Source organism: Clupea harengus, chromosome 18 (assembly GCF_900700415.2).
Source record: "Clupea harengus chromosome 18, Ch_v2.0.2, whole genome shotgun sequence".
NCBI classification, from domain to species: domain Eukaryota; kingdom Metazoa; phylum Chordata; class Actinopteri; order Clupeiformes; family Clupeidae; genus Clupea; species Clupea harengus.
Window position 1 is genome coordinate 24,481,976 of NC_045169.1, and position 12,281 is coordinate 24,494,256.

At 45.9% G+C, this 12,281-nt stretch overlaps 2 protein-coding genes across 3 annotated transcripts in view; both read right to left on the reverse strand.

Moving 5' to 3' along the window:
- Window positions 1-12,281, reverse strand: part of LOC105898408 (heavy metal-binding protein HIP-like) — a 249,655-nt gene that overhangs the window by 143,069 nt on the left and 94,305 nt on the right. The window lies entirely within an intron of this gene.
- LOC105898401 (leukotriene B4 receptor 1-like) overlaps window positions 884-12,281 on the reverse strand; it is a 15,635-nt gene continuing 4,237 nt past the window's right edge. Inside the window, exons 2-5 of the mRNA XM_031584915.2 lie at window positions 10,004-10,674; window positions 6,401-6,601; window positions 5,663-5,706; window positions 884-3,344 (exon numbers count right to left, since the gene is read on the reverse strand). Coding sequence (XP_031440775.1) covers window positions 2,987-3,344; window positions 5,663-5,706; window positions 6,401-6,601; window positions 10,004-10,674 — 1,274 coding nt within the window. The 3' untranslated portion in view covers window positions 884-2,986. The remainder of the gene's footprint in view (window positions 3,345-5,662; window positions 5,707-6,400; window positions 6,602-10,003; window positions 10,675-12,281) is intronic.

Sequence of the window (12,281 nt, forward strand, 5' to 3'; positions counted from 1 at the left end):
TTGAGAGTTCAGAGTGATTCATCTTGTGAATGGGATTTCAAGACTATAATCTCAGTGAAAACTGATCCGAGAGCAAGAGGTGGGCGGAATCAGGCTAAAACATTTATCATAATAATCCTAGAAAATAAACAAAAACTTTAAAAATAGACATTGTCCTAGAGTGACCGAGGCATTGATTTACACATAAGAGGGATGGGTTCACGTGTGTCATGACAAAAGACATGAAGCAACTCAGGACAAAAAAATGTATTTGTGTCAGCAACAAAAATCATACAAAAACACATTTGGCTTGTGTTGAAAAACAAACATACAAACATACAAACACCCATACATCAACAACACCCCCCCCCCCCCTGCCTGTTGCTTCACCTCCCATTTTCGGACTCTTTTTTCAAATCCTCCAGACCAACTTTGAACAGTGCCACAGTTGCATCACGACAAATTGCACACAGAGTTCTCCTCGAGCTCGTGTCGTAACATGAATGTGCCAATACACAGATACCCACGTCAACACACCAACACACTGCCACAAGTCCACACGCAGAAGTTTGAAGTGGTGAAAATAGTGATGGTGAATGGGAGGATTTTGAAATAGAACAAAATGAACTGGAAATGTACAGACACCCAGTGTCTCCTGGTTCTTGATATGGGTTACATACAAAAAGGAAGTTTGTGAACCCCTTGTTACCACAGTCACTGGAGGTGTGTGTGTGTGTGTGTGTGTATGTATACTTGTATGTATAAATGTGTATATGAATGTGTGTATGTATGTATGAATGTATGTATGCATGTATGTATAGGTGTATGTATGTATGTATGTATGTATGTTTATGTGTCTGTATGAATGCATGTATGTCTGTATGTATGAATATGCGTATGTATGTTTATGTGTATGTAGAAATGTATGTATGTACAGTATGTGTGAATATGTGTATGTGTGTGTATGTATGAAATATACATCTGGAGTCAAACATTGTGAAACTTGCACAGAAAGTGGGTGGGATGGGAACAATCAAATATATCATAAGAAAAACAACATTCACCATTAAATATCACCTCAGAACAAGGTGGAATTCAGAGGAATTCTTACAATCCAACCTGGCAACCTTCGAAAACACTGTGAAACACTCAGGTTAGCCGATGTTTGTAACCCATGAAAGTGCAGGTCTTACAACCCGTATCAAGTCATATGTGACGATGATGAACAGATTTGGGTCTGATGTTGTTCTGAAAGATTGGCAACAAATCAGGGCCAGATCAGTAACATACTCATGATGTATTTCCACCCTGGGGTAAAACCCCAGTGTCTGGGGAAAAGCCTCAGACATATTTTGGTTGCCATCTCTGAGGCATTTGACCTTAACTGAAACACACTCACACACAAAGACACACACACACACACACACACAAACACACACACACACACACACAGTGTCTGGGGAAAAGCCTCAGGCATTTCTTTATTTCCATCTCTGAGGCTGGACTGAGACCATGGCCCCAGTGGCCTTAGCTCAGTTCAGTCCTGGACTAGGGGCTTTTTGAATGGAACACAGCGCAACAACAACACCGTAGAAATGTATAAACAGATAGGTAGTGTTAGCTTAGGTTCCTTAGCAACAGATACGCTACAGCTACCTCTGGATAAATCAAATCTTTGCAAAATAATCAAAGACTTTCCAACAACTTCTTTTTTTCCTTTTCTTTTCTTGTACGTTTTATTCACGTGTATGGCTATTTGAAACCATGATAGCAAAAAGCCAGTGGACCATTGTCAGCCCATTGTGATTTACAGACAAAACGGCTCACCGTTTTGCCATTCACTCTCCAAAAACTATTTTTTTTATTAATTTATACTGCTTCAGTCATTTTCACCAAACCTTAACATTTGTATATCTGTTACCAGTGCAGCACATAAGGCTTTAAACCCTTAACATCTGTATAGCTGTTACCAGTGCCTAACATCAGGCTTTAAACCCTTAACATCTGTATAGCTGTTACCAGTGCCTAACATAAGTCTTTCATTGACCAAGTCATTTTTCACCATGAGAGCTTTCTAGTAGGATATGACATTTTTCTGTTTAGTGGCTAACATTTTCTAAAGGACTTGATTTACAAATTCCAGGAATTGCTAAAATCTTAGTTACACTAAAGAAGATGGCAGTCCAAGACTCCACCAGTGGAGCAATACATGCTTGCTTTCTGCCAAGTTTCTAGCGTTGATGTTCTATGTGAATGTCCCCGATCTTACAACCCCTAATAAAAACAGAAGACTGAAGCTGTGCACAAGGGCTCAAGAACCAGTCTCAGTCTCAGGCTGGCCCCAGTCTTTAGTGATAAACGTCTCAGGCTGGCCCCAGTCTTTAGTGAAAAAAGCCCTCAGTCGCTGCTGCAAAATGGCTTTCTGACCTAATGTAGGTATTTGAACTCTGCACGAGTGAGAGCTGATGTTGCCCCACAGTAGCCGAATACTGAACCATGGTGACCCCCCTCCCCCCCAACACACACACACTGTAGTAGATGACACCCCACCGCTGAGGAGCCTGTCGTAGGTGACACCCCCCGCCGCCCCCACCACTGAGGAGCCTGTCGTAGGTGACCCCCCCCCCCCCCAAAAAAACCTTACACTCTATAAACTCCATCTTCTGCCTTCACTCAACACAATGCATTCACTCCATCCCCCCAGGAAACGGGCTCATGGGTTCAGACGAGCCTGCGCCCTTAGAGTCCCTCATTTCCCATTGCTCTGGTGTCCCCTGCGCCCTTAGAGTCTCTCATTTCCCATTGCTCTGGTGTCCCCTGGGCCCTTAGAGTCCCTCATTTCCCATTGCTCTGGTGTCCCCTGCGCCCTTAGAGTCCCTCATTTCCCATTGCTCTGGTGTCCCCTGGGCCCTTAGAGTCCCTCATTTCCCATTGCTCTGGTGTCCCCTGGGCCCTTAGAGTCTCTCATTTCCCATTGCTCTGGTGTCCCCTGGGCCCTTAGAGTCTCTCATTTCCCATTGCTCTGGTGTCCCGTGATCCGGTTCTGGGTGCTGGCGTGGGCGCTGGTAGTCGATTCCGACTCCCTGAGCTCGGTCCCTTCCTCCCCGTCGCCTTCATCCTCCTCCATCACCTCCCCTCCCTTCGTCATCTTCTTCGCCTTGTCCCGGCTATCTTGGCTGTTCTGACGGCTCTTTCTGGAAGCTTCCAGGCGTCCGGTGGCCTCGAAGAGGCGGGCCATGAAGCCCAGGCCCTCGCGGCGCATGTAGGACTTCCCGGCGAACGTGTAGAGGAGCGGGTTCACACTGCTGCTGATGAAGGCCAGCGTCGACGTCACCGTGCGACCGGACCTCCACAGTTGGTCTAGTCTGCAGAGGTAGAACGAGAAGAAGGGGGGGGGTGAGACATAGGCAAATGTGTGTGTGTGTGTGTGGAGGGGGTGTGGGGGGGTTAGACAAAGGCACATTTGTGTGTGTGTGAGGGGGGGGGGGGGGGGTATCAGATATAAAGGGAGGGAAAGAGAGGAAAAAGTGTGAGCGGGAGAAAGAAAGGGAGGGAGGGAGTCAAAGAGAGGAGGGATGGAGTGTGAGAATGAGAGAGAGGTTGAGACAGTTTTTAATTCCCTCACTTGTGTCTTTCATCTCCCCTCCTTTTAAAATCTTATTTTCTACCTGTGGTAGATTAAGTAAGCTCGTTTTTTGTGTGTTGTACTTGTTTTAGCTTATGTTTGATTCCAAAGCCAGAAGAAAAGTAATCTCAGTAAACAGACACACAAGATTGCTCCATGGCTACGTGGCAGCCGGGGGAGGAGGTACGACAGACAGAATGGCAGAAAGCAGAAGTGAAAAAGTGAGAAAGTAGAAAAGACAGGATGAGGGAAACGGCAGAAAAGGGGGAGGGGTGAGAGAGAAGCTCGAGGGGTGGAGAAGCGGAGACAAATGTTGAGTCGATAAAGAGCTGCAGAAATAGGGAAGAGGTTGAGAGTGCAGCAGGTTTTGTGTTTCTTTTTAAAGCAATGTTTTTTTCCCTCTTCACAAAGTGCATTGTAGCGTTAAAGAGGCCCTGTTGTAGTCTTAAACCAGTTGTTCTTAACATGCAGGGCAAATTAATGTGCATTATTCCTACCTACTATTAGAAGACTGCAAGTTTGTAAAATATAATTTTTTCCTCTCTTAGGCTTCATTTCTGAATTGGAAGATTATTATCATGATATTGAGCAGGTTCTGCCTGCCCGTATGTGAACTAACCCTAGATTATTATCAGGATATTGACCAGGTTCTGCGTGCCCGTATGTGAACTAACTGTGCATGAGTCTGTATATGTCTTTGAGTGTGTGCGGTGGGGCTGCAGTGGTAGCGGTATTCCCGCCAAGGAGGTTATGTTTTCCCTGCAGTTAGTTTATCTGTCTGTAAGCAGGAATACGTAAAAACTGTAACTCATAGTTACATGTTACATGTTATATTCACATTTATTTGAATGCAATATTTACATTTTAATTTGCGTTTTCCAAGTAATTAACGGCCAGTCAACCAGAAGGTTCCAATGGCGTGCTGCTCAGTGCAGAGGCCTGGGCGTTTTACAATCATTCTGTCGTTCTTGTGTGGAGAGAGAGAAAAACGTGTGTGTTGTGGGCGTCACCCTTATCAAAACTGAGAGTTTTCAAACGTATCCAGATACGTGTAGGCCAGACCACAGACCAGGCACTAGCTACATGAGGATGTCAGCACTCTCAGATAAGTGGTAAAAATAGCTGTTATGTGGGTAGTGGCGGTGACAGACTCAACACCACAGCACACCTAATAGTACCAGGCAGGAAATGGAGTGAGCTGATTTGGCAGGCGATGGGCGGGGGAGCATGAATCAGATACTGTCCTCCGTGACTCAAACACGCAGAGGTGATTTCCAAGTATTCAGATATCAGATAAGAGAGAATATATATAAACTTAGCTTGGCACACAGACACACACACACACACACACACACACACACATGTACCAAGGCACGTACACACACGCCCAGACACACAGATGCACACAACCCCACCCCACCCGCGCCCACTTACATCGCCCGGCCTGTGCACCGGCTCGCACACGCGCCTCACCCCCCCCCCCGGCTTCTGGTACTCCACCTCCTGCCGGTACACCAGCACGGGCACGGACAGGTCCAGGACGACCAGCCACACCCCGGCCAGCATCCTCAGCACGGTCCCGCTGCTGGCCAGCGCCCAGGCGCTCTGGGGCCTGGTGACGGCCAGCAGCCGGTGCAGGGTCATGAAGGTGATGAGCGCGATGTGTGTGTGTGTGCGTGTGTGTGTCTCTGTGTGTGTGTGTGTGTGATAAAGATGGAAAAGGAGAGTGTGTTGTAAATGTCTGTGTGTGTGTGTGTATGTTATATGTTATATAGATAAGGGGGGAAAGCTGTTATCTGGGACAGACTCAACACCACAGCACACCTAATAGTACCACGATATGGCGGTGATGCAGTCCTTGTTGCAGCCCTAGTGTGTGTGTGTGTGTGTGTGTCTGTGTGTGTGTGTGATAAAGATGGAAAAGGAGAATGTGTTGTAAATGTCTGTGTGTTGGTGTGTTTGTGAACCCCTTGTTACCACAGTCACTGGAGTGTGTGTGTGTGTGTGTGTGTGTGTGTGTATGTGTGTGTGTGTGTGTGTGTGTGTGGTTTACCATACCTCTTTTTGATTGGGGATCCATCTGCAGCCAGGGCTGCAGCCACCTGAGAGAGCAGAAGAAACCAACAGAACAGAAACCCATAATCAGATAACTGAAACACACTCTCAGCTTACTTTAACTCATTTAACACAAACACTCACAGTTTACAGCAACGCTTTAACTCATTTAAACACTCTCAGCTTACAGTAACACTTTAACTCATTTAAACACTCTCAGCTTACAGCTTTAACTCATTTAAAAACTCACAGCTTACAGTAATGCTTTAACTCATTTAAACACGCTCAGCTTACAGTAACACTTTAACTAATTTAAACACTCTCAGCTTACAGTAACACTTTAACTCATTTAAACACTCTCAGCTTACAGCTTTAAATCATTTAAACACTCACAGCTTACAGTAATGCTTTAACTCATTTAAACACGCTCAGCTTACAGTAACACTTTAACTAATTTAAACACTCTCAGCTTACAGTAACACTTTAACTCATTTAAACACTCTCAGTTTGCAGTTACGCTTTAACTCATTTAAACACTGATGTATTTAAATGACTTTGTCTTATCTTCTACAGTAAAAATGATAAACTATTACTGGATTATGTACATTTAGGATAATTTAGGGACTCCAGACATTTTAGATCTCCTCAAATTAATAACAAACAGTGTATTTGAAACAAATACACATGAACACACACACACACACACACACACACTCTCTCCAACACTTGTTTTCTACACACCTGTACCATGTTGACCACATGGTAGGGCAACCAGAAGATGCAGAACGTGATGACAATGGCCAGGATCAGCTTCTCACTGCGGATGCGCCGGCGGAACCGGGTCTTTTGGATCCGGCGCAGGATGCACACGTAGCTCCCCACGATGACGCTGTACGGGAGGAGGAACCCCAGCACCGTCTCCATGCCGTACTGCAGAACGGCCTGCAAACAGGACATGGTTTGGTTACCACTATAATAGATAGTCTGACTGAGCCAAGCCTATATTAGACTACATGATGTAGAGAGTGTTAGACTACATGAGTACATGATGTAGAGAGTGTTAGACTACATGAGTACATGATGTAGAGAGTGTTAGACTACATGATGGCGCCCCACAGTGGTTGGTTACCTGAACTGCAGTTTGATGAATGACATGTAAGCCATCACACATTGCTACACTGCCATTGTCACAACAAGTACAAGAAATGTATATTGTGAAGGGAGAGAGCTGTCACCCCACCCCGACCTTGATAAATGTGTGTAAACAGTAATGTTTGTAAACAGGAAGTGTTTTGGTTGCTACTGTTAAACATAGTCTCACAGGGCCAGCCCTATATTAGCCTTCTGAAAATGATGTTACTACACACACCTGTAGGAGAATTTGGCCACAACTGTGGGAGAATTTGGTCTAAATGAATGTGAATACTTTACGTGTTTTTGTTTGTGTTTGTTCAGCAGCTAGCACATTCAACGCTATGTCATGGAATGTGAAAGGTGGTGTATCTGAGAGTATCTGGACAAGGTAAATGTCCACCAAATCTGGAGTTATTTGGATGCCCGCAAAAGACCTGCATATATGCCAGACTACAGCTATTAGATGGAGGCTTTCAGGAACCTGCCTGACCACAGTCGCTAGTTGATGGCTTGGCTTTTCAAATGCTAGTAATAGTCAATGGTCTAGGACAGGCTGGTCACTGAAGCCTGCCCCTCTTCCCCTAGGCTGCACCCCTTCCCCTCTCCCTACCCCCATTAGTAGTTCAGGGAAGTATGTATTAAGTTATATACAGTGGGGAAAATAAGTACTTGAACCCCTGACGATTTCGCAAGTTTGGCCACTTGCAAAGAAATGTGTGATCTATAATTCTAATAGTCTCACAGTGACTATTAGAATTATAATTATAATTCTACTAATATACTATTATAATTCTAATAGTATTTTAACAGTGAGAAACAGAATATCAACAAAAAAATCCAGAAAACTGCATTTTATAACATTTATGACTTAATTTGCATTTGATGCAGAAAATAAGTATTTGAACCCCTAGCAAAACATGACTTAGTACTTGGTGGAATAACCCTTGTTGGCAAGCACAGACGTCAGACTTTTCTTGTAGTTGGTCACCAGGTTTACACACATCTCAGGAGGGATTTTGGTCCACTACTCTTTGCAGATCCTCTCCAAATCCTTAAGGTTGCGTTTTCAATGGGAGGGAATGAGGGAATGAGGTTCAAGCCCAATATTCCATATTACATGGCCCCATCCATAGTCCCCTCGATGCAGTGGAGTTGTCCTGTACCCTTGGCAGAGAAACAGCCCCAAAGCATAATGTTTCCACCTCCATGCTTGACGGTGGGGATAGTGTCATATTCAGCATTCTTCCCCCTCCAAACGCGGCAAGTGGAGTTGATGCCAAAGAGCTTGATTTTGGTCTCATCTGACCACATCCTGTCTCCCAATCCTCCTTAGAATCATTCAAGTGTTCATTGGCAAACTTCAGACGGCCCTGTACATGTGCTTCCTTGAGCAGGGGGACCTTGCGAGTTCTGCAGTACTTCAAACCATTACGGCGTAGTGTGTTGCCAATAGTTTTCTTGGTGACTGTGGTCCCAGCTGCCTTGAGATCATTCACAAGCTCCCCCTGTGTAGTTCTGGGGTTATTCTGCACCTTTCGGATGATCACCGATACCGCACAAGGGGATATCTTGCATGGAGCCCCAGACCTAGAGCGATGGACAGTTGTTTGGTGTTGCTTCCATTTACGAATAATCGCACCAATAGTTGTCTGCTTCTCACCAAGCTGCTTGCCGATGGTTTTGTAACCAATTCCAGCCTTGTGCAGGTCTACAATCTTATCTCTGACGTCCTTGGTCAACTCTTTGGTCTTGCCCATGGTGGTGAGGTTGAAGGTGTGAAGTATGATTCTTTGGACAGGTTTCTTTTATACACGTCACCAGTTGAGATCAGGTGTACCTTGTTAGGCCTAATGAGGACTAATCTGTGTGCTTCTTGGGCACATAACTGGTCATTGGGAGCCAGAATTCTTGCTGTTTGCTTGGGGGTTCAAATACTTATTTTCTGCATCAAATACAAATAAAGTCATAGATGTTATAAAATGCAGTTTTCTGGATTTGCTTGTTGATATTCTATTTCTCACTGTTAAAATACACCTACCATTACAATTATAGATCACACATTTCTTTGCAAGTGGCCAAACTTGCGAAATCGGCAGGAGTTCAAATACTTATTTTCCCCACTGTATTTAAGTTATATATTTAAGTTATATATTTAAGTTATATATTTAATATGTAGGCTACTATAGGACTCATTCTACTCATGTTACTGCATGTTACAGATACTTCATTATTTTTAATTAATACAATTGTCTAAAAAGAATCTCTCATGAAAGCCTAGGGCCAATACATCTGAAACTACCCATGAGGTATTTAGAATGTGTTTAAAACATTATATAAACATACATATAAATAATGCTATCAGATTTAAAAAAGAGGCGTAGTTTCCCTACAGAAAATAGCAAAGGATTGTGGTGCCTTCTGGTTTAGGAATAACGCCAGTCATGTTAACATTGATTCTGCCCCACTTCTGCAGTATTACACCCAGAGATGTGTTCTGTCACCATGTGCCAAAGTCACTGAGACTTACACCAGTACTCCACAGCCTTTAGTACTAATACTGATGTAGAACTAGCAAAGTTTCTAAGTCTTGCGTCCGATTAAACCTGCCCTACCACTACTGAACGAAACCATTATATCATTGGAATGTCAGTAGCAAACCATGGGAGCGGTGGAAGGCGTGTCAGTATAAAGCATACAGCTCAGCTACTTCTCACACAGAATGAAGCACCTGCTGAAATGATTGATGCGCTTGATGTGAAAAAGCAGAATAGCCTGTGTATGTTTCAGTGTTGGGAGTGGAGGAGGTGAACCAACACACTACTATCATAGTCCTTTCATGCCCTTTTTTGCCACCTAGTAGCCAACTGAACGCTATTCTAAGTATTGTGTTTAATAATACAGCCAGCAAAACAGCAGACTGCCACTGAAGCGGTTCATACAAGAGCTTGGTGGAATGCAGGCAGGAAATGGAGTGAGCTGATTTGACAGGCGATGGGCGGGGGAGCATGAATCAGATACTGTCCTCCGTGACTCAAACACGCAGAGGAGATTTCCAAGTGTTCAGATCCAGATATCAGATAAGAGAGAAGATATTTAAACTTAGCTTGGCACACACACACACACACACATGTACCAAGGCACGTACACACACGCCCAGGCACACAGATGCACACACCATTCCACACCCCCACCTCACCCGCGCCCACTTACATCGCCCGGCCTGTGCACCGGCTCGCACACGCGCCTCACACCCCCCCCGGGCTTCTGGTACTCCACCTCCTGCCGGTACACCAGCACGGGCACGGACAGGCCCAGGACGACCAGCCACACCCCGGCCAGCATCCTCAGCACGGTCCCACGGCTGGCCAGGGCCCAGGCGCTCTGGGGCCTGGTGACGGCCAGCAGCCGGTGCAGGCTCATGAAGGTGATGAGCGCGATGGAGGCGTACATGTTGGCGCAGCACAGGTAGAAGAGCATCTTGCAGAGCACGGCGCCGAACTCCCAGTCCCGCCGCACCAGGTAGACCACGAAGAAGGCGGTGAGCGCCATGAGCAGGCCGTCGGCGCACGCCAGGTGCAGGATGAGCAGCGTGGTGACGGAGCGGCGCCGGGCGCGCGCCAGCACGCTCCAGATCACGAAGAGGTTGCCAGGGACGCCCAGCAGGAAGACCAGGCCCAGGATCAGCGCACCGGTCACTGTGGCGCCGGCGCTGCTCACGATGCTCTGGTTGCCGGGGACGACCATGGGCCCCGGTGACAGTGACGCCGTGCCATTGATGAAGGTGAGGGGAGGGGAAGAGGAGGAGAGAAATGGATGGAGGCTGGAGGGGGTGATCTGGATGAGGATTGTGGCTGTGTTGTTCAGTGCCATCTTACCTGAGGCTGTAACACACAGGAAATGGCAGTTAGTCACGAAGAAGCCCTTAATGTCTCTACAGCATTAACATTAGTTATCTCTGTCATTACATCTTAATACCCTTAATGTCTCTACACCATGAACATTAGTCATCTCTGTCATTACATCTTAATATACTGCACTTGTGCAATCAGACTTGGCATCATCTTACTCTCAAAACCAGGTCCTGCTATACATGACATGTTGTTCACATCATCTTACTCTCAAAACCAGGTCGTGTTATACATGACATGTTGTTCACATCATCTTACTCTCAAAACCAGGTCCTGCTATACATGACATGTTGTTCTGTCCACTGTGCCACTGAGACGAAATGATCAACAACAGTCCTGATATAGTCACTGATAAATAAACTTTAGAACCAAAGATCCAGCTATTTGGTGGAAACAGAGCCTCAGTCCAGTGTGGGATGTTCATAATAACCCCGTCCGTGTGCCACATCAAGTACTTAATCCTATTATTCAATTTCCTGACTGAGTGTCTCCACTGCCAGAAGCCAGATAGCCAGTACCAGTGACATCAACACTCACACTCACACACACACACACACACACACACACTCACTCTCACAGACACACACACACTCACTCTCACAGACACACACACACACACACACACACACACTCACACTCACTCTCACACACACACACACACACACACAGCCAGATAGCCAGTACCAGTGACATCAACACTCACACTCACTCTCACACACACTCTCTCACACACACACACACTCACTCTCACAGACACACACACACACTCACTCTCACAGACACACACACACACACTCACACTCACAGACACACACACACACACACACACACTCCACTGCCAGGGGCCAGATAGCCAGTACCAGTGACAGCCACGGAATAAATTAGCATGATGCAGAGTAGGTCTACGGCACTAAGTGGAAACAGACAGCCTGTGAGAGATGTGGTTTCTACCGGCAACGAGATCGACGTGAGGGAGGAGAGAGCGACCGGATGATAAATAACAGATCTGATAAACAGACAGCCTGTGAGAGATGTGGTTTCTACCGGCAACGGGATCGACGTGAGGGAGGAGAGAGAGCGACCAGATGATGAATAACAGATCTGATAAATCAAAGGGAGAGAGGCCAAGAAAGAATGGAACAGGAAGCAGAGGCAGGAGAGAACATCAGAGGATTAATAGGGAATTAGTAAGCAGCTGTGACTGAGAGTGCTCACTCTGCCCCTCGGTCCCTCAGTCCCTCCTGCACAAAACAGTGTAGACAAGGACAAACAGCAGGCCTACTAAGGGGTTAATGGTGCATCACCTACGCAGCACCTGGAAAGAAAAGGAGCACACACACACACACACACGCACGCGCACACGCACTCGCACTCGCACTCGCACGCACACACACACGCACACAAACACAAACACACACACACACACACACACACACGAACACGCACTCATACTCACTCTCACACACACACACACGAACACACACACGCACACACTCACACTCTCTCTCACACACACACACTCACACACAAAAGTACAAGAAATCTCTGTCTGTATAATAACTGAGTAGTTTCCTACTTCC